This window comes from Carcharodon carcharias, chromosome 21 (assembly GCF_017639515.1).
Source record: "Carcharodon carcharias isolate sCarCar2 chromosome 21, sCarCar2.pri, whole genome shotgun sequence".
In the NCBI taxonomy this organism is placed as follows: domain Eukaryota; kingdom Metazoa; phylum Chordata; class Chondrichthyes; order Lamniformes; family Lamnidae; genus Carcharodon; species Carcharodon carcharias.
Genome location: NC_054487.1, coordinates 90606653 through 90630486, shown reverse-complemented (window position 1 = coordinate 90630486; position 23834 = coordinate 90606653). Strand labels below are relative to the sequence as shown.

The window sequence follows — 23834 nt, the reverse complement described above, 5'->3', positions numbered from 1 at the left end:
CCAGCCACTTTGCAGATGTCTGCTATACCAGTAACCAAAGTTGTGTTAAAAGCCTTTGGAATTCCACTGTCGAGTGGGTGCCTGTGGTAACCTTGCTGGATTGCTTATCTAAATTTAAAATCTAGTTTGAACTGTTGCCTTAAAAATAATTGGGAGTCAGGTTAATTAAGAATTTTGGGATTTATTATAATATTAAGTAACGGTGTAACTGTAATCTGTCTATGTGTTTTATTCCTTTCTTTTGTTAATAAATGTTTTAATTTAATTTTAAAAATCTCTAAGGGTGTTAGTGGACTCATTACTTCTGAATTCAACACACAAATATTCTTGTAATAAATACAAATTGCAAAACCATTGTGATAGCACGGCCAAGTTTCCCTTGTGGATTTGGTCAGCCTGGCAAATGCCACCTGCCATATCATAACACTGCATAACATGTGTTCAAAACTTAACACTGAGCCACATAAGGAGATATTAGAGCAGATTGGCTTGCAAAAGCTTAGTCAAAAAACTAAGTTTTAAGGGGAATCTTAACAGAGACAGGGAAGAGAGTCAGCAGGGAATCTGAGAGCTTAAAGCCCAGAAGCTGAAAGCACAGTTGCTATTTGCTGTACAGCAATACAATGGTGTTGCATCAGTATGAATAGTGTCAAATCCAGGGAGGTGTAGCAGTTTCAACTGAAGATTCAGCCTCCTATCCCACTTCTCACCAATGCCTGGAGTGAGAGTGAGTGGGACACCAAAGGCGTAAGGCTGTTTTTTATTAAATAAGAAAATGTTGCCTGATAGTAATAACATGTAAGATCACTCATTTTAATAGGATTAAGAGCCATCACTCTGTAGGAGGAAGATGTGCTGGTTGAATTAAGCAACTTGTCGCTGAAAGGTTAATACATACACTTTACACTCAGCCATATATCAATTGTTTGGTTAATCGATGACTCCCTTCTAGGCTTCAGCTTATGTTACTTTGTATGAATGTAGTCCATGAATGTCCACAACCTTTTAGCATCTAATTGTGCGATACTGGACACTGAGTTACTTATGCTGACACTGAGTGCGCACAACATAGGCAGCATTCCATTCTCCAGCACCTCAACATGCATGACTTTGATCAGCGCAAACAGGCAGCAACTAAAAATCTGAACCACAAAGCAGTAAACTGTTCATTGAAATAAACATCATCCTTCATTATATTTTCATGAAATTATGAAATAAAAATATATATCATATCCAATACAGCTTTTCTTACCTCTCCCAATTCTTCATGGGCTTCTTCTACGTAACACGTCTCCTTTACTACGTCTATAGGCTGTAGATCACTGTACAGGTCATCATGTTTTTCTGATATGTCTGAGTCACTTTCCTCACTTTTTCCACTTTTCTCCAGTGCATCATTATCCGATTCCTCATGGTCAGGCTCATTTTCCCTATCTGATTTATCGGAGTAAAGGTCATGGTCTCTAAAGTGCTGCTGTTCTATCTCACTTTCATTTAACCTGAAAACATAATTTCATTAATTGCAGGGTTTACTTATTTTAACTAGAGAAACAAAGATTAATTCTTTATGGCCTGCCCTTACTTGAAAAGCTGTGATATACTCAGTGTGGTGGAAGCAGGTTCAATTGAAGCAGTCAAAAGGGAATTAAGCAGTTATCTAAAAAGGAAGAATGTGCAATGTTACAGGGAGAAGGTGGGAGAATGGCACTCGGTGAACTGCTCAGAGAGCCAGTGCAGATAAGATGACGGGTTGAATGGCCTCCTTCTGCACTGTAATATTTCTGAGATTCTGTGATACATCGGCTTTTGTATCACTGACAGATCGGAGATATCATTTACAGAATTAATTTAACAACATTACTGGTGTGGATAACAACTTGTGAAAAGTATTTCCATTTTCTAGTAGGTGGGACTTCAGTAGCCAGTGAGACTGGGCCACTGCTCAAACCATCCTCAAAAAAGAAAAGGCACTAATTTATTGTAAAAATTAGTTTCAATTTTTAGTTCTATTATCTGTCTAGAATACTCATCACCAATCTTCCAGTTCTCCTTCAATCTCTGTAAGCCATGCACTGCCTTCAGAGGATTTCATTTTTGAGTTACAAATGATATAGTTTTGAGTTCAGCATTAGAACTTGGACAAGTATGGTCCCAGTGACTTGTCATTCAATTTTCTATCAATTATTCTCACATCTACGAAATTGTACTTGATTTTATGGCACAGCAACTAAAAGCACTAATGTACCATGTCTCAAAGTGACTCACACTTAAGTAGCTCTTAAAATATGACAGGGTGAGGTTGCAATCTTAAAAATAATGGTCCATGCCTTCAGATCCAACTAAGAAGACTTCTACCTACTTATAAATATACAGGTTAACTATTTGGAAATCAATGTACCATTTGAACAAGCTGCAAGGAGCACATAAATGCTCTAGCATCATACATTAAAAGATAGCTGGAGTACACGATTAATTATAAGACTGAAATACCAGTGCAATCTGGTATCTGCTCTCTGGGAAGTCTTGCACCAGTCTGGAGTCTGGGTCCTGTACATAATTATTATAGCCTGGATTTTGTGGTCTGTGGTGAAGCAATGCTGCTACCACTGATGTTGAAGAAATCCACCCACAATGAGCTAGTGATCTCTATAGCACAGATTTCCCCTTTCCCGAGTGCAGTTTTAATCGGGTAGCAAGTAAAGGGGATTGCCAGGCATGGAGCAACAGTGTTGTCAGCAATCAGGGAAAACAGCCAATCACACTGAACCATTCTTACAGACAGCAAACCATGAAATTAGAAGTAATTTATCCTACACTTTTTCAATTTTCAGATCGTGAAATGAATAATGATTGGATTAAGATAGAAGCTAAAGTAAAGATAAATAAACTTTAAGAATATTTCAAAAATGTAGAATGTCTTTAACATTATGAAGAAATTTGACATACCACAATAGACAATTAGTTTTTCGAAGTCAGTGAGGGTGTTCAGCAGTAATTATGAATTTAGTATGCCATAAGAAACCAATTAAATCTCATTCAAAAAGATGTAACTTTTTCACGGGGTTTATAGTGAAACTAACAGCATAAGATTAGAAGTTCTCATCAATTCAAGATTTTCCACTGATTGCAGTCTGGGGTAGATGGGGAAGGATTTCAACAGTCGAACCTCTGGAGGATTGTAGAATCGCCAACAACAAAGGAATACAAAGACAGGCTTACAAAGCACAAAGTGCGATGAATAAGGTTGACGAGCTACAAGCACAAATAGCAGTGTGGGAGTATATCGCTGCAATTTGTGGGTGATTTGCTCGTGCAGTTGGGGAGGTTTCAAACTGGCTTAGTAGGGCTGTGGGAATCAGAAAGTAATACTACAGAGGGATACCAAGGTGCACAGAGAATTGAGAGAGACAGATAGCATTAGAATTAGGTTAGTAAGTTATTAGGTGGGGTCAGAGTAAGAGGGAAAATAATAAAGTCTATATTAGGGTTACTGTGCATGTATGTGAAAACATGTGGGATGTGACAAATAAGATCGGTGAGTTACAGGTGCAGGTTGCCATGTGGAGATACGATGTTGTGGCTATAATGGAGACCTGGTTCAAAGAAGGGCAGGACTGGGTATTAAATATTCCTGGATACAAGGCATTCATGAAAAATAGGAAAGGAAGGAGAAGGCTGGGTTTTTGGGCGGGGGGGGGGGTTTGTGGTTGGTGGTATTGATTAAGGAGGACATTGACATTGTAGTGCTAGAGAGAGATGTACCAGAGGGGCCAAGGACAGAATCTATTTGGTTGGCGTGAAGGAACAAAAAGATGCAATTACATTGCTCGGTGTAGTCTATAGGTCACCAACTAAAGGAAACATGTTGAAGAACAAATTTGTAGGGAAATTACAGAGGCATGCAAGAAATATAGAACAGTTATACTGGGGGCAGGGGGGGCTTTAATTATCTAAATGTAGACTGGGGTAGTAGTAGCATTAAGAGCAGAAGGGACAAGAGTTCCTAGCGTGTGTTCAGGACAATTTTCTACAGCAGAATGTTTCTATTCCACTGAAAAATGAGGCACTGCTAGACCTGGTTCTTAGGAATGAAGTGGGCCAAGTGGATCAAGTGTCAATAGGGGAACAGTTAGGGGAGTGATCATTGTATCATAAGATTTAAGTTGGCTATGGAAAAGGACAAGAAACAATCCAGAGTACAAATAATTAACTAGGGGAAAGCCAACTTCAATGGAGTGAGAATGAATCTGGCCCTGATCAACTGGAAGCAAAAATTGGCAGGCAAAATTAAAACTGAACAATGGGCTGCCTTTAAAGGAGAGATAGTTCAGGTATGGCAAAGGTATAAACCCATCCAGAGCTCCATGGATAACGAAAAAGATAGAGAGAGTAAAATGAAGCCAAAAAGATGTCAAGTGGACAATACAATTAAGAACCAGGCTCAATATAGAAGGTTCGGGGAGAATTGAGAAAGCAAATAAAAGAAACAAAAAAGAGAGTGAGAAGAGACTGGCAGCTAACATGAAAGAGAGTCCAAAAGTCTTCTATTGGCACCTAAATAGTAAATGGGTGGGAAAAGGAGTGGGGCTGCTTAGGAACTGAAAAGGGGATTTATGCAAGGAGGCAGAATACATCTCTGAGGTATTGAACCAATACTTTGTGTCTTTCTCCACCAAGGAAGAAGATGCTGCACAGGTTCTGATATAGGCTCGGTGGGCTGAATGGTTTTCTTCTATGCCACAAATGACCCTGTGACTTGGATGATTTCAAACGGAAGTTGTACGGGCACCTGAACAAAATAAACTTGCAGGGCTTTGGGTATAGAGTAGGGGAATGGGCCTGGTTGGATTGATCTACAGAGAACTAGCAGGGACTCCTCCTGTGCCATCATGACTCCACGATTATGGCAACTTTTGGAGCTGCTCATGATTGTGTGCATGTGAGCGCTCCCAAAGTTGTTGTCCACATCACTGGAGTAATCCTGGCAAATGCTGACAGATTCCTCATCATCACCACCACAAGGCTGTTACTCCTACAGTGTTCTATACTTAAATCATTGACATAATGAACCAATCTTCAACATGAAGTCACACATGCAGGCATAAGGCAGCCATTCTGCTCCAGTAAAACCCAAGGGATAACAACAAAGTGAATGGGCAGTTAAATTATTTATTTTTTTGTGGCACCGGCTGACGCAGGAACACGAGCTGAAATTGACTACTTTTCAATGAGTGCCAGGAGGCCTTGAACATCCATCCAAACCACCTCAATTAAACATCTCTGGAGGAGGATGGCAGCATTCCCTCGAAACTGCACTTTCAGTGTCAGAAGACAACCAATTTAGCAACCCTTTCGACAGTGCACTAAAAACTCAAATATAACCAAAGAACAATGACTGAAAATTGATATAGCCTTTCAGAGAGAAAAACAACTACTCCTAGACATGGTTTCTTTGACCAAAGGGTTGGTTAAAAAGAAAGACTTTCACTTTTATGCACAACACCTTTCATGACCTCAGGATGTCCAAAATGCTTTATAGCCAATGAAATGAGATAATTCTTGTAATAGAGGAGATGTGGCAGCCAATTTGCACGCAGCAAGCTCCCACAAATTGTAATGTGATGCTAGCCAGATAATCTGCTTTACTAATGACTGAGCAATAAATATTGGCCAGGGAACTAGGGAGAACTCCATTGCTCTTCTTAAGAGATCTTTTACATCCACTTGAGAGAGCAAGCTGTTTCATGCTTCTATATACACACCCATAATATTAGCCCCAAAATTATTGCTTCATTGGTTTTATCACTGGAGAGCTATAACCTTTATAATCCTGGAAATCACAGAATGTCTGCTTCAAAGAAAAATCTATAGTGCATGCACTTTTAGCTGTAGCCTCAGCATTAATTCAGGTGGACAGCAGCACTTGGTTGCTTTCCAAATTTCCAGATTTCTAAATGTATAGCTCTTCACAATTCCCAATAAAAACATACTTGAACATTATAATGAAACCAAGAAACTTAGATTTCCAATTGTCAGAGTTAAGTATGATTAAAACACATACATTGATTTATTAAAAATAGTCTTTAGTTCAAATTCAACCTATTCTGTATAATTAGCATTGCCAACACAGTGTGTGAACTCTGTAGTCGTTCAATATCAAGTGTCAAAAGGACCACTTACTGGTAGTGTTCTGGATTTTGGAGAGCATTTGCTCGCAGTAATCCAAAAAGTGCAACATGGCAGTTCTCCGAGGTGTTTAGATCAAATTCTTTGCCTTCTCTAATCATCGTTCGCTTAAGGAGGCTTGAACATTTCAGAGCAAGCTCCAAAGCATCCATCCAACACCTTCCTGTAAGGGTTTGAAGCATGTGTGAGATCTCAGAAAGCCAGCTGATGAAGAACAGAACAGTGAAGTGTATGTCGGCAAACACTCCTAACTTTTTACTTACGGAGAAGCACACTACATAATGTGCACCCTATGCCAAAACCCTCCTTCAGCCTGCTTCTACGAGCACAGGTGAGTTTGCAATTAATGCCTTTATATGAATACAATTAACACCCAATTGATATATACAATGAACAGGGTGCCCACTATTGACATCTAAGACAGTTGTGTTACACCAGATGTGTAAAACCAGGCAGGTGGGAAATAAAATATAACAAATAATTTATTTGCAAACAAACAGACTCAAATGTATCTCTTCCTTGGCTCCATAACTGCCATAGAAGAATCACATGGCAATAAAACGAGTGGTAATATTTTAAAATTAAATACTTTCAATTAAAAATAACTTGATTATTTTTCTCCCTCAGCAGTGGTTCTCAAACTTTTTCATCTGTGAACCACTTAAGCAGGACCACCTACCAGTCCGACCTCACACGCTTCCACTTACTACCATGAAAAAACTCATCAGAATTAACCGTGGTAGACTCCTCAGTACGTCTGTGCTATAAGTGACTTCGTTGTCTTCTGTGGGTCCTCTCATGACTGAAGAGTCCAGTGTGGGATTGGCATGGACGTCCATAGAATTGGCAGTTCATGTTGCTGTTGGAGATGCCTGGGGGAGTTTCTGCAGAAGCGCGGGTGCTTTGATGTCGCAAGTTTGGCGCAGGTGGAGCTCGAAGTACGGGCCAGTGTTTGCAATATTTTCCCAAGAGAAGTGGTCTGCAATGCAGGAGTTGATGTGGTTTGTCCTGAGACAATTCCTCATCAAAGATCTGCTTGGGGATTCTGTAATCACCCATGTGGGAGACAAGGGCTGCCCATCTAAGTTGAATTTTCTGGAAGGTGGTCTTCATGCTGTTGAGCACAGCACATTGAAGGACTTCGTTATTTGTGATTGGATCCTGCAATTGAATTCTCATGATGGACCTGAAGTGTCTTTGGTGGAAGCATTCCAGAGCTTTGTCATGCCAATAGCAGAGCCAGGATTCTGCACCATACAGCAGGATGGTAAGGACAATGATCTGGTAAAGCTTTGTATTAGTCTTCAATTTAATGTCATGCATTTCCAGGCATGATTGTGGAGTCAACTGTAGGCAGAACTTACTTTTGGAGACAAATAAGTGGTCTGTTTGCAAGACATGGCTTTAAATCTTTTACTTGAACAACATTACTTATAACCCTCAGCAAATGTACTCAAGAGAAAAAATATGAGCTCATTCTACCAACAGAGACACTCTTTTAAATTAATGAGATGAAAGTGAACAAATACCATCTTATAATTCTGCTCACTTGTGCCATCATCAGCGGTGCCTTTAGAAGATAATCAGCTAGTCTATGAATAGATACAAAGTGTTCATGAAAGATAGGAAAGTGGGAGGAGTGGCAGTATTGATTAAAGGGGAAAATTGCAGTGCTGGAAAGAGAGGAAGTCCCAGAGGGGTCAAGGGCAGAATTTATCTGGCTAGAGTTAAGGAACAAAAAAGGTGCAATTACATTGTTCACTGCAGTCAATAGGCCACCAGCTAGTGGGAAAGATGTAGTGGAATAAATTTGAAAGGAAGTTACAGGGATGTGAAAGAATTATAGAGTAATTATAATGGGGGACTTTAATTATCCAAATATAGGCTGGATAGTAGCAGTGTAAAGGACAGAAAGGGGCAAAAGTTGCCAGTGCATGCTCTGGATTTTTTTTTTTTTACAGCAGCATGTTTCCAGTCCAATAAGAAAGAAAACATTGCTGGGCCTAGTTCTTGGGAATGAGGTGGATCAAGTGTCAGGAGGGGAGTGTTTAGGGTACAGCGATCATTGTACCATAATGTTTATGATATGGAAAAGGGCAATAAATAATCCATGGCATGAAAAATATGCTATGGGAAAGCTAACTTCAATGGGGCTGTTTCCTTGAAGAGAAGGCTGAGAGGAGATTCGATAGAGGTATTCGAAATCATGAGGGATCCTGACAGGGTGGATACGTTGAAACTGTTTCCATTGGCTGAAAGATCGAGAACCAGAAGGCACAGATTTAAGGTAATTGGCAAAAGACTGGAGACAAGAGGAAAAACATTCTCACGCAGCAAGCGGTTAGGGTCTGAAATGAATTGCCTGAGAGTGTGGTGGAGACAGATTCAATTGAGGCATTCAAAAGGGAATTGTGTTATGATCTGAAAAGGAAGAACTTGCAGGGCTGTGGGGAGAAGGCAAGGAGTGGTATGAGGTGAATTGTTCTTTGAGAGAGTCAGCACAGATAATGACAGGCCAAGTGGCCTCCTTCTAAGCTGTAACCATTCTATGATTCAGAACACGCTATTTATCCACTTACTGCTTTTAACAACATTCCATGATAACCTAACTTCTTTTTCTAAATTCTTACCATCAGATTCTGAAGCAGCTCGAAATATCAGGTAGCTACTGGGCAGTGGCTGAGTTATGGACCCAACAGCTTCACCTTTAGGACCCTTTAATACAAAGTTACATTCAGTGCAATACATTTTATGTTTTGAACATTATCTCCTTAAAGTGAAGAAATTTATGTCACACATACAAAAATTAAGGCTCTTTTTATTAGAGCAATGCAGATTACCCAAAAAATTAAACAGTTGTTCAAAATTAAGAAAGGATAGGGCGGGGAAGACAGAAGCAGATTATTCCCTGTAGTTAAGGGGTCTAGATTGAGGGGCAGGGATACAAGATTAATTGTAAAATACTTAAAAGATGCCAGGAGAAACTTCTTCCCCTAGAATTGCGAGTATGGGCAATTCACTCCCAGAGTTAGCGGTTGGTTGAGGCAGAAACTAGGTCAACATTCAAGATTAGCTTGAATAGGCAGAGAAAGAAAAGGGGATAAAGAGATATGGGAACAGGCCAGGTAAATATGATTAGAACTATATGCTCATGAAGAGGGTAAACACCAACACAGATAAGCCAAATGGGTTGCATTTCTACGTAGAATTTTTTAAAAAATGAACATGGTGCCTGCTGGGAGTGAAGCACATGGATAGTGTCAGGAAAAGTTCAGAACTTTGTCATATTTTGATATGTTACAGCGCACCGAGAAAGAACATCCTGATGTGCAGAACAACTGCTGGTTATTAATAAAACAAAAATTATTTCCAAATAGTTTGGTAGGTAAAAGCACTGGAATATTGAGTTATACAAATAGATAGATCCAAAAACAATCCTTGTGCATTGCTGAATTGGTGGATCTTCACTGGGCAATGGAGGAGGTACTATAGTTGGTTTCATTCTTCCAAGGGTGGGGTGGTGGTGGTAGTATACAGTTAATATTCCAATAACAAAACTATGGCTAAATTTTAGTATGTTAGGGCTAGTTTCTGCATTTGACTTTTAAATAAAAACTTACAACAGGTTGGCCAAGGAGCCTTGAATCCAGTACAAATGCTGGAGCCCTAAAGAGCAAGACATCTATTTCCTAATGTCAAGTAAAGCTTTGTGATAAAAATCCAAGGTTTAATGAGTTTTAAAAAAAATACCAAAACACCTATCTAAAACACTGTAGGGAGCCCAAAGACAAAAGAAAATCCAATAATAAATTTATGCTGAAAAAAAATTATCAACCTATTAACAGTTCATTTTCGGAGTGACAGCACCGGCAGACATGAAAAATCTCAGGGCATAACTCTGAGGTGCTGCGGTTCAATCCCAAAAGCATCTTGCACGTCAAGACCAGAATTCAGTACTCCTACAGAAAGAGAAAAACTAGCTCCACAAACCTTTACAGCCCAAATGGATTGCTCCAAGGGGTGGAAGACTTTAAAACAGAAGCCGTCCTTCTTTGATGGCCGCTCAATGAGTTCACAGGCGTTAAGAAGCACTGTTCCCACCCACTGGCCATTCTTTGGGGTTTTGTAGATCAACAACACTCCAGGTTTCAGTACACACCACAGCTTTGTCCAACTTTTTAAAGTTCCACGAATCTAACAAAAATTAATTACATTTTTGTTTAACTTAAAAGATCAGATGATCAAAAAAAATCACATTTCTCCAGAGAAATCTGAGTGAATGTACAAATCATATTGTACAGATATGGCATCACAAAGATAAACAGCAATTTTTCATGGATATAAAATAAAATTACAATAGTTTGCCCTGATATTAGAAACATACAAACATCCTTTACAGATGATAGATCAAGGTAGGAGGAAACTTGATAAGCATACAGTCAGTTCCTTCCATATTAAAAATGAAAGTACTTCACAATGTTGCTCGAGTTATCTAAGCTGTTTTGCAAGCAATATCTGTCACATCCACCAGCTGGGCATGATGTATCGCTCTACCTCCAGAGGAAACCAGCATCACAGATGCCAGTCTTCAGCCAATTCAATTCATTCCACATGATATCAAGAAACGGCTGAAGGCACTGGATACTGCAATGGCTATGGGCTCCGACAATATTCTGGCAATAGTATTGAAGACTTGTGCTCCAGAACTTGCTACGGCCCTTGCCAAGCTGTTCCAGCACAGCTACAACACTGGCATCTACCCAGCTATGTGGAAAATTGCCCAGGTATGTCCTGTACACAAAAAGCAGGACAAATCCAACTTGGCCAATTACCACCTCATCAGTCTACTCTCCATCATCCGCAAAGTGATGGAACAGGTCATCAACAATGCTATCAAGCAGCACTTACTTAGCAATAACCTGCTCACTGATGCTCAGTTGGAGTTCCGCCAAGGCTGCTTGGCTCATTGCCTCATTACAGCCTTGGCTCAAACATGGACAAAACAGCTGAACTGAAGAGGTGAGGTGAGAGTGACTGCTCTTGACATCAAGGCAGCATTTGACCCAGTGTAGCATCAAGGAGCTCTAGCAAAACTGGGATCAGTGAAAATCAGGGGGAAAACTCTCCGCTGGTTGGAGTCATCCCTAGCACAAAGGAAGATGGTTGTGGTTGCTTGAGATCAATCACCTCAGTCTCAGGACATTACTGCAGGAGTTCCTCAGGGTAGTGTCCTAGGCCCAACCGTCTTCAGCTGCTTTATCAAAGACCTTCCTTCCATCAAAGGTCAGAAGCGGGGATGTACGCTGATGATTGCACAATGTTCAGCACCATTCATGACTCTTTAGATACAGAAGCAGTCCACGTCCAAACGCAGCAAGACCTGGACAATATCCAGGCTTGGGCTGACAAGAAGCGAGTAACATTTGAGCCACACAGTGCCAGGCAATGACCATCTCCAACAAGAGAGAATCTAACCATAGTCCCTTGACATTCAAAGGCATTACCATCACTGAAGCCCCCACTATCAACATCATGGGGGTTATCATTGACCAGAAACTGAACTGGATCACACATAAATACTGTACCTGCAAGAGCAGGTCAGAGGCTAGGAATCCTGCGGCAAATAACTCACCTCCTACTTCTCAAAGCCTGTCCGCCATCTACAAGGAAGTCAGGAGTGTGATGGAATTCTCTCTACTTGCCTGGATGAGTGCAACACTCAAGAAAATTGACACCGTCCAGGTCAAAGCAACCCGCTTGATTGCTACCCCATCCACCACTGATACATGGTGGCAGCAGTGTGTGTACTATCTCAAAGATGCACTGCAGTAACTTACCAAGCCTTCTTCGACAGCACCTTCCAAACCCATGACCACCACCATCTAGAAGGACACGGGCAGCAGACAAATGAGAACACCACCACCTGGAAGTTCTCTCCAAGTCACTCACCATTCAGACTTGGAAATATATTGTTGTTCCTTCACTGTCACTGGGTCAAAATCCTGGAATCCCTCCCTAACAGCACTGTGGGTGTACCTATACCACATGGACTGCAGCGGTTCAAGAAGGCAGCTCACCACCACCATCTCAAGGGCAACTAGGGATGGGCAATAAATGCTGGCCTAGCCAGTGAAGCCCACATCCCATGAACAAATAAAAAAATTACTGTATGTGAGTGGTCATAAAAATGCAAAACAAAAACCAGAAACTTACTATCACACAACCTGCATGAAAAAAAAATTAAAATCAAATGGAATTCATGACAATGCAACATGGATTCGATGTCTGGAACAATACTCAATGTTTCAGGAGCGGGGAAAAGAAAATGGTTACTAATATTAACTTGTGATATCCAGAGAGTTGTCATTCTCAATGGTGAAATTTATATTTTGTACCTATAAATGCATATTATATGCACAGCCCTTTTTTAAAACTACACAGGCTTGAAACACTAACTCTGTTTCTCTCTCCACAGACTTGCTGAGTTTTTGCAGCACTTTCTGTTTTTATTTCAGATCTCCAGCTTCCAGTGTTTTGCTTTCATGAATTAGCTGTCACTTGAGGCCATCACATATCTTCCAAATGTTTCACTAGTGTCTTTCAATTAAACACCCACATCATAACTATTTTGTGATGACACCACAAAGTTACTTAACTGTCTTCCAAGTGCAACTTATACTTTTATAAAGTATAAGTTCCCAATCCCAGTTGAAATGCTCATAATCTATTATGCCCGATAATGTATGTGCATTTTTAAAAGGGGCTGTGTATATAATATGCGTTGATAGGTATAAAATACAAATTTCAGCAGTGAGAATGACAACTCTCCCAATATCACAAGTTAATATTGTTGCCCATTTTCTATTCCCCATCTCATGAAGGTTAATTCCAGCTGGAGTACTGTAACAGAGACACTTGCAGCAATCCAATACCTTACACAAGTTGCCTTCCATGTGTGAATGTAGACAGTAATCAGGAGTTACAAGCCGTGGAGTTCATCATAATATTTTCCAACAGGATTCACTTGACAGTATCCCATTAAGATGTTCACTAAAACTAACTTATCTACTCATACATTCCTTGCTTCCTTACACAACCTCATGAACTTGCAATGGTAAGTAAACCGAATGCATACAAGATTCTGCGCAACATGTCATATCCACTGTATGCACTAGTTTTCTATAAAATTTGAACATCCCCGATAATGGGTAATGCAACCCAGTGGACACATGGAAGCAAGCATTACCCTAATTGTTTGGATCATCAATTTTAGTCCCTAACAAAACAAGCAGGGCACTTTTTACCATCTCAAAATGAATCCGGAAGCATCCTTTATAATTGTTTTACAACATTAAATGCATACATTCTTAAAGAGTATTTGTATTTACTTTTACATGGCAACTCAAACAACCTGCAAATATAAATTTCAACAATTTTGTGTTCCTTTACAACTGGCTACATACATTCTTAAATATTTCTAAAATATTGCAAATCTGCTTAAGACTCCAAATACCAGATATGGATTCAGGAGAGTGATGATTATTTGGATTACTGGCTGACTGTGAAACTGAGAGATACATTAAGGCAAAGAAATGGAACAAAAAGACAGAGTTGCAAACAAGGGACAGAAATGAACAAATGGCTTCACTTAATATGATGCAGCAAGGAAAATCACTTGTGCGCAAGAAGCCTCTTGGACAATGACATAAATGTCAATGAGTTGGTGTGACTGCTTTAGTACGGGTGTGTTGACTCATTAACAGCAAGCTCTATGGACCATAATATATACTCATCCTTTAGAAGAATCTTCCTGTGTTGGCACTTAAAATGAACATTGCAGATTGACTCAGTGACAACATATGTCAACTTTTTTCCTGTTGGATTTTCAAAATCTAAAGCTTCACAAATATCTTGAAGAAAAATTGCTCCTATGTGTATAATATGCATTGGAAGTTAAATGAAGATAAAAGGATGTGTTAAAGTTAATTAACATTAAAGTTTAAACATTAAACATTAAAGTTTGAGGATAAATAAGTCGGAATAGGCAGAAAAAATAATAGATTGGGGAAGAAAAAAGAACAAAGAATAAAGGAGTAAGGAGAGAAGAATTATGGTTTTGTTGTTTATAATTTCAGTACAAAAGCAAGCTGAATACCTCAATAACTTTATTACTTTCAGTATTTACTTCAACATCAGTACCTGAACAGAAAATGCACAGAAAAAGAACACCTGGGGAGACAGGGTTTTCTATGAATTATCTTGAAAGTTAAGGGTTAAAAATTAAATGTTCCCATGCATCTGGTGTCCTTGTTCTTCCAGGTTGTAGGGGTTGCAGGTTTGGAAGGTGCTGTTGAAATGGCCTTTGTGAGTTGCTGCAGTGCATCCTGTAGATGGTACACACTGCTGCCACTGCGCGATGGTGGTGGAGGGAGTGAATGTTTAAGGTGGTAGATGGGGTGCCAATCAAGCAGGCTGTTTTGTCCTCGATGGTATCAAGCTTCTTGAGTGTTGTTGGAGCTGCACTCATCCAGGCAAGCGGGGAGTACTCCATCATGGTCCTGACTTGTGCCTTGTAGATGGTAGACAGGCTTTGGGGGGTCAGGAGGTGAGTTACTCACCACAGAACTACCAGTCTCTGACTGCTTTTGTAGCCACAGCATTTATATGGCTGGTTCAGTTACGTTTCTGGTTAATGGTTACAGCCAGGATGTGGATGGTGAGGGATCCAGCATTGCTAATACCACCAAAGACTAAGTGGAGATGATTAAATTTTCTCTTGCTGGCAATGATCATTGCCTGGCACTTCTGTGGCAAGAATGTTACTTGCTACTTATCATCTCAAGCCTGAATGTTGTTCAAATATTGCTGCATGCAGGCATGGACTGCTTCATTCGTGGGGAATGTCTGAGTGGAATTGAGCACCACGCAATCATCAGTGAGCATCTCCACTTATGACATTCTGTTGGAAGTTGGTTGGGCCTAGGGCAGTATCCAGTAGTGTTGTCCTGGGCCTGAGATTATTGGCCTCCAACAACCACTGCCATCGTCCTTTGTGCTAGATATGACTCCAACCAGTGGAGAATTTCCCCCCCATTTTGCTGGGCTCTTTGATGCCACACTGTTAAGGGGAAATTAAGTACCTTAAAAGAAAACACAGTAAGAATTTGCTGATCACACTTAAATCTCCAGGCAGCCATTGATGCTAAACTTATTAACAGTTGAGGAAAACCAGATGGACATTACACACTCTTGAGAGCCAAGCTGGAGATAAAGTATGACATAAATTAGATTAAGTGTGCTCCTCTCTCAGACAAGAGAAGGGACAAAATGGTTTTAGCTTAGACATGGGAAGATGAACAATGGGGGCTTTGATGAAACACTCGAGTTGTAAGAACCAAGGTCCTTGTGTATGTGTTTTAACTCTGATTGGATACATTGGATACAATGTAAAGGATGTATACATCCTTTAGAATAATTGGTTAGCAAAATCACATGTTTATGTATGCAATAGGATAGAGATAGTATGGAACTGACTGCCCCGGTAGACCGATCGTCTCAGCTTGCTCCTGCCCCACAGAACTCATTTCTCGTTATCTTGACTCCCTTCTCTCTCCCCTTGTCCAGTCCCTTCCCACCTACATCCGTGATTCCTCTGACACCTTACGTCACATCAACAATTTCCAGTTCCCTGGCCCCAACCACTTCCTCTTCACCATGGACGTCCAATCCCTCTACACCTCCATCCCCCACCAGGATGGTCTGAGGGCCCTTAGCTTCTTCCTTGAACAGAGGCCCATCCACCACTACTCTCCTCCGTCTGGCTGAACTTGTTCTCACACTGAACAATTTCTCCTTCAACTCCTCTCACTTCCTCCAAATAAAAGGTGTGGCTATGGGTACCCGCATGGGCCCCAGCTATGCCTGTCTCTTTATGGGGTATGTGGAACATTCCTTGTTCCAGTCCTACTCCAGCCCCCTTCCACAACTCTTTCTCCGGTACATCGATGATTACTTCGGTGCTGCTTCATGCTCTCGTCGGGACTTAGAAAAATTTATTAATTTTGCTTCCAATCTCCACCCCTCCATCATTTTCACGTGGTCCATCTCTGACACTTCCCTTCCCTTCCTTGACCTCTCTGTCTCAATCTCTGGTGATAGACTGTCCACCAATATCCATTACAAACCCACCGACTCCCACAGCTACCTCGACTACAGCTCCTCAGACCCCGCTTCCTGTAAGGACTCCATCCCGTTCTCTCAGTTCCTTCGCCTCCGTCGCATCTGTTCCAATGATGCTACATTCAAAAACAGTTCCTCTGACATGTCCTCCTTCTTCCTTAACCGAGGTTTTCCACCCACAATCGTTAACAGGGCCCTCAACCGTGTCCGGCCCATCTCCCGCGCATCCGCCCTCACGCCTTCTCCTCCCTCCCAGAAACATGATAGGGTCCCCCTTGTCCTCACTTATCACCCCACCAGCCTCCGCATTCAAAGGATCATCCTCTGCCATTTCCGCCAACTCCAGCATGACGCCACCACCAAACACATCTTCCCTTCATCCCCCCCTATCGGCATTCCGTAGGGATCGCTCCCTCCAGGACACGCTGGTCCACTCCTCCATCACCCCCTACTCCTCAACCCCCTCCTGTGACACCACCCCATGCCCACGCAATAGATGCAACACCTGCCCCTTCACTTCCTCTCTCCTCACCGTCCAAGGGCCCAAACACTCCTTTCAAGTGAAGCAGCATCTCACTTGCATTTCCCCCAACTTAGTCTACTGCATTCGTTGCTCCCAATGTGGTCTCCTCTACATTGGAGACACCAAACGTAAACTGGGCGACTGCTTTGCAGAACACCTGCGGTCTGTCCGCAAGAATGACCCAAACCTCCCTGTCGCTTGCCATTTTAACACTCCACCCTGCTCTCTTGCCCACATGTCTGTCCTTGGCTTGTTGCATTGTTCCAGTGAAGCCCAACGCAAACTGGAGGAACAACACCTCATCTTCCGACTAGGCACTTTACAGCCTTCCGGACTGAATATTGAATTCAACAACTTTAGGTCGTGAGCTCCCTCCTCCATCCCCACCCCCTTTCTTTTTTTTTCCAATAAATTATATAGATTTTTCTTTTCCCACCTATTTCCATTATTTTTAAATATTTTAAAATCTTTTATGTTCCCTCCACCCCCACTAGAGCTATACCTTGAGTGCCCTACCATCCATTCTTAATTAGCACATTCGTTTAGATAATATCACCAACTTTAACACCTATGTGTTCTTTTGTTCTATTGTTGTTGACATCTTTTGATGATCTGCTTCTATCACTGCTTGTTTGTCCCTACAACCACACCAACCCCCTCCACTTCTCTCTCTCTCTCCCCCCGCCCCCCAACACACCTTAAACCAGCTTATATTTCAACTCTTTCTTGGACTCGAACTCAAGTTCTGTCGGAGGGTCATGAGGACTTGAAACGTCAACTCTTTTCTTCTCCGCCGATGCTGCCAGACCTGCTGAGTTTTTCCAGGTAATTCTGTTTTTGTTATGGAACTGATGTGTTGGTTACCAATTGGATGTATTCAAATGTACTCAAATGTGTTATGATAAGAAAAAGTACAAAAGTAGTGAAATGTAATCAATCAGGGAGCTGGGTCTTCATTGTTAGGAATGATTGCGGGTCTCTTGCATATGCTTGAATAAAACCGGTTAAAAGGAAGCCTGAGTCTCGTGTGGTCGTTGCAGGATCGTAGGGCGTAACATCTCCTCTTCACACACACTTTCAAATGCTGCCTTGATGTCAAGTGCAAACACTCGCCTCACTTCTTGAAGTCAGCCCATTTGTTCATGTTTGGACCAATGCTGTAATGAGGTCAGGAGCCGAGTAACAGAACCCAAACCAAGTGAACAGAATGCTGCAGTGTAAGTGCCATTTGATAGCACTGTTAATTACATCTTCCATCACGTTGTTGATGATCTAGAGTATGCTGATAATCCGGTATCTGGATGAATAAGATTTGTCCTGCTTTTTGTGGACAGGACATAACCTGGACAATTTTCCACATTGTCAGGCAGCTGTGATAGAGAGGACCTCAGGAGAAGGCTGAAGTAGATCATCCATAGAAACATCTGGCTGAAAACGCTTGTATATGCTTCAACTTCTATTTTGCAGCTGTGCTGGGCTCTCCCGTCATTGAGGACGGACAAGTTCATGGGTCTCTACCTCACATTAATTGTCCATCACTATTCAGGATCGCCAAACTTGGATCTGATCCACTGGTAGTGGGATTGTTTAGCTTTGTCTATAGCATGCTGCTTCCACTATTTAGCATGCATGTAGTCCTGTGTTGGAACTTTGTCAGGTCACATCTCATTTTTAGGTATAATAGCAACATACTACAGATGCTGGAAATCTGAAATAAAAACAGAAGCTGCTGGAAATACTAAGCAGGTCTGGCAGCATCTGTGGAGAGAGAAATAAAGTTAACGGGAGGAATAATACGTGGTGGGAAATTGGGGGTGGGGGTAGACGGCACAACCACCCCCCACCTCAGAAACCATGGAGCCAGCATAGAAAATAGGAGGAGTAGGTCATTCTGCCCTTCAAGCCTGCCCCGCCATGGCTGATCCTCTATCTCAACGCCAACCTGAGCCGCAGCCATAAAGCACCGCGGGGCTGATTAATGAGGGCTGTGGGCCTTATGCCCCTCATTGGGGCAGAAATTCCACCCTCTGGAGCTGCTAGCCAAATGGATTGGCCAGCAGCTCCATCCCTCCAGGCAGCGCCAGGAAGGCATTAGTGGCAATTGTCAGGACTACAGGAAAAGGGCAAGATCAGAGCCCACTGATCCCCAGAGCTGGTAAATCCAGGGTCTTAGGCCGTAAGGGATTGGGTAGGTTAGGACTACTGGCAGGGTTACTCCTGCCAATAATAGGAGAATTGAGTGAATAAACACGTGGCTGGAAAGCTGGTGTAGGAGGGAGGTCATCAGATTTCTGAGGTATTGGGGCTGGTTATGGGGAAGGTGGGAGCTGTACAAGCCAGATGGACTACACCTGAATAGGACTGGGATGAATATCCTCACAGGGAGATTTGCTAGTGCTGTTTGGGGGTGGGGGGTTGGGGATTTAAACTGAATTGGCAGGGGATGGGAACCTGAGGGAAAATCCAGAGCAGGGAATGGGAGATAGAGAATTAGTGAGTGACTCTGAAAGACAGAAATAGCACGGATTAAAAAGTGTGCAGCACAGGAATTTGGCAGTGTTAAAATATGTAAATGCAAGGAGCACAGTAAATAAAGCCGATGAGCTGAGGGTACAGATAGACACATGGCTGCATGATATCATCGCTATAACAGAAACATGGCTTAAAGAGGGACAAAAATAGGAGCTCAACATCCCTGGATATAGAGTTTTCAAGCAGAATTGGTGAGGGGGGGGGGAATAAAAGTCTGGGGGTGTAGCATTATTGGTTAAAGAATCGATTACAGCTTTGAGGAGGGATAATATACTAAATGACGCATCAAATGAGGCGATATGGGTTAAACTCAGAAATAAAAAAGGGGCAGTCACACTGCCAGGAGCGTATTATAGAGCCCCAAATAGTGGAATGGAGTTAGAAGAGCAAATATGTAGAAGATTTCTGAATGCAAAAACAATAGGACAGCAATAGTTGGGGGGCTTCAGCTGCCCTAATATCAATTGGGATATAGTGTGAAGGGCACAGAGGGTGCTAAATTCTTGAACTGCATTGAAGAGAACTTTTTTAGCCAGCACATAACAACCACATGAGAAGGGGCTAGATTTTGTCTTGGGAAATGAAGCTGGGCAAGTGGATCAAGTAGCAATGGAGGACTATTTTGGAGATAGTGACCATAATATATTTAGATTCAGCATCATTATGGAAAAGGACAAAGCTAGAACAGGAGTGAAAGTTCTAAATTGGGGGTAGACAAATTTTACAAAGCTGAGAGGTGGGCTGGCGAGAATTGACTAGATACAGATATTAGAAGGAAAAACTGTCAGATCATTGGGAAGTATGCTAAGGTGAGATTAGGAAAAAGGGTGAAGGGCAATCCTGTCAAATCTAGAGCCCCCTGGTTATCCAGAAGCATAAAGGCCAAGATAAAGCAGAAAAAGAAAGCTTTTGACAGTCATAAAATACTTAATACTGTAGAAAGCCTAGAGGAGTATAGAAAGTACAAGGGTGAAGTAAAAATGGAAATTAGGAAAACAAAGAGAGGATACGAAAAAATATTGGCAGGTAAAATCAAAGAAAATCCTATGATGTTTTACCAGTATACGTTAAGGGCAAGAAAATAACTAAGGCAAAGGTAGGGTCTATCAGAGATGTGCATGACAACTTTTGGGTTGATGCAGAAGATGTGGGCAGGGTTCTCAGTGAGTACTTTGTCTCTGTCTCCACTAAGGAGAGGGATGATGCAGACATTCTAGTTAAAGAGGAGGAGTGTGAAATATTAAGTACATTAAGTGTAGTGAGAGAGGAAGTACTGGAGGGACTGGCATCCTTGAAGGTGGATAAATCACCAGGGCCAGATGGATTGTATCCCAGGCTGTTGAAGGAAGCCAGGGAGGAAATAGCAGATGCTTTGAGGATCATTTTCCAATCCTCACTAGATACAGGTGAGGTCCCAGAGGACTGGAAGTCTGCATATGCTTGGCCATTATTTATAAAGGGTGCAAGGGATAGGCCAGAAAATTATAGGCCGGTTAGTCTGATCTCGGGGAGTGGGCAAATTATTGGAATCAATTCTGAGACACAGGATAAACTGTCACATAGAAAGTTATGGGCTGATCAGGGATAGTCAGCATGGTTTTGTTAGGGGAAGATTGTGCCTTACTAATTTAAAAAAAAATTTTGAGGAAGTAACGAGGAAGATTGATGAGGGTAGTGCAGTAGATGTTGTCTACACGGATTTTAGTAAGGCATTTGACAAGGTCCCACATGGCAGTCTGGTCAGGAAAGTGAGATCTCATGGGATACAGAGGAAGGTGGCAGGTTGGATCCAAAATTGGCTCAGTGACAGGAAACAAAGGTAATACTCAATGGATGTTTTTGCGAATGGAAAATGGTTTCCATTGGTGTCCCACAGGGCTCAGTGTTGGGGCCCTTGCCATTTGTTGTATACATTAATGATTTAGACTTAAATGTGGGAGGCATAATTGGGAAATTTGCAGGTGACACAAAAATTGGCCATGTAGTTGATGGTGAAGAGAATAGATGCTGTCTCCAGAATGTTTTTTTTATTCATTCATGGGATGTGGGCTTTGCTGGCTGGGCCAGTATTTATTGCCTATCCCTCGTTGCCCTTGAGAAGGTGGTGGTGAGCTGCCTTCTTGAACCGCTGCAGTCCATGTGGTGTAGGTACACCCACAGTGCTGTTAGGGAGGGAGTTCCAGGATTTTGACCCAGGCTATGGACCAGGTGCTGGAAAATGGGATTAAAATGAGCAGCTAGTTTCTTTTTTCTCTTTTTGGCCAGGACAGACATTATAGACTGAATGACCTCTTTTTGCATTGTAATGTTACTATGGTTCTAGGTGGAAGGCTGGAGGTGGTGGGGGGCTTAAGGGAGGAAACAGGTAGTAAGGAAGGAGCGGGGGCTTGATCTAAGGGGGTCTGCCCAGCAATTGGCCAAGGGCAGCCCCCAAAGAGAGACACCCGGCATTCTGTCCCATCCTTTAAACATTTTAGAAAAACAGGGTTCCTGCTCCTGCTCTGCTGCCCACACCAGACATTTTATGGCGTGGGCATCGTATCATCAGGGCCAAATGGCTTGAAAACAAATCGAACTGACCCTTAATTATTCATTTGATTATGGCGGGCAGGCTGCCAATTTTGACACCTGTTTTATGGGGGATAGCAGGAAGGTAGTAGGATGGGCATCCACCCCATTATACGTGCCCCCTCATGGGAAACACACCCGCCGGGGGCAGGTAAAATTCAGCCCAATGTTTCAGGTGAATAACTTTTCATCAGAACTTGGGCCATGAGGTTACAGAATGTGATTGTATACAATTCTTCTGCTGTTAATGGCCCACAGCACCTCATAGATGCCCAGTTTTGAACTGTTAGATCTGTTCTGGATCTATCCCATTAAGTAGTGTGCTAGTGCCACAGACATGATGGAGGGCGTCCTGTGTATGAAGGTGGGACTTTGTCTCCACCAGGACCATGCATTGGCCGCTCCCACTGATACTGTCATGGAAAAATACATCCGTGATCTGAGAAAGGTGAGAGAAAGATCAAGTAGATTATTATGTTAATACTGTTTCTCTCAGAATTTGCTGCAGATCCGGTTTGGCTGCTATGGCGTTAGTAATGGTGCCATTAAGCCACTCTTGGTGATATAAGCGTTAACGCACCCCCACCCCCCCCCCCCCCCCCCGCCCCCCCCCAAGCGTTAAATTATGAAGAGACATTACACAAACTAGGGTTAGAAAATTAAGTGCTGATTTGATCAAAACTTTCACGATATTAAGGGGAATGGATAGGGTAGATAGATGGAAACTATTTTGGCTGGTTGGGGAGTCTAGGACTAGGAGGCAGTGTTTACAAATTTAGGCCAGACCTTTCAGGAGTGAAATTAGAAAGCAACTTTTCATGCAGAGCATGGTAGGAATTGGAACACTCTGCCATCAATTGTTAATTTTAAAACTGAGATTCCTAGATTTTTGTTAATTCAAGCTAGTAGAAACATGTCCTAGGCAGGCTTGTGGAGTTAGGTAAAAACAAAAAACTGCTGATACTGGAAATCCAAAACAAAAACAGAATTACCTGGAAAAACTCAGCAGGTCTGGCAGCATTGGCGGAGAAGAAAAGAGTTGACGTTTTGAGTCCTCATGACCCTTCGACAGAACTAGGTGAATCCCAGGAAGGGTTGAAATATAAGCTGGTTTAAGGTGGTTGGGGGGGGAGGTGGGGGGGAGGAGAAGTGGAGGGGGTTGGTGTGGTAGGCAAAAGCAGAGATAGAAGCAGATCATCAAAAGATGTCACAGACGGCAGAATAAAAGAACACATAGGTGTTAAAGTTGGTGATATTATCTAAACGAATGTGCTAATTAAGAATGGACGGTAGGGCACTCAAGGTACAGCTCTAGTGGGGGTGGAGGGAGCATAAAAAATTTAAAAATATTTAAAAATAATGGAAACAGGAGGGAAAAAGAAAAATCTATATAATTTATTGGAAAAAAAACAAAAGGAAGGGGGAAGAAACAGAAGGGGGGTGCGGATGGAGGAGGGAGCTCACGACCTAAAGTTGTTGAATTCAATATTCAGTCCGGAAGGTTGTAAAGTGCCTAGTCGGAAGATGAGGTGTTGTTCCTCCAGTTTGCGTTGGGCTTCACTGGAACAATGCAGCAAGCCAAGGACAGACATGTGGGCAAGAGAGCAGGGTGGAGTGTTAAAATGGCAAGCGACAGGGAGGTTTGGGTCATTCTTGCGGACAGACCGCAGGTGTTCTGCAAAGCGGTCGCCCAGACCACATTGGGAGCAAAGAATGCAGTAGGCTAATTTGGGGGAAATGCAAGTGAAATGTTGCTTCACTTGAAAGGAGTGTTTGGGCCCTTGGACGGTGAGGAGAGAGGAAGTGAAGGGGCAGGTGTTACATCTTTTGCGTGGGCATGGGGTGG

General features: G+C 42.1%; 1 protein-coding gene across 14 annotated transcripts in view; it reads right to left on the bottom strand.

Moving 5' to 3' along the window:
* osbpl8 (oxysterol binding protein-like 8) overlaps positions 1-23834 on the bottom strand; it is a 282603-nt gene that overhangs the window by 44304 nt on the left and 214465 nt on the right. For all 14 annotated transcript variants that reach the window (XM_041215495.1, XM_041215498.1, XM_041215497.1 and 11 more), the window contains 4 exons: positions 10177-10380; positions 8817-8901; positions 6181-6349; positions 1253-1499 (listed from right to left, as the gene is read on the bottom strand). In XM_041215495.1, coding sequence (XP_041071429.1) covers positions 1253-1499; positions 6181-6349; positions 8817-8901; positions 10177-10380 — 705 coding nt within the window. The remainder of the gene's footprint in view (positions 1-1252; positions 1500-6180; positions 6350-8816; positions 8902-10176; positions 10381-23834) is intronic.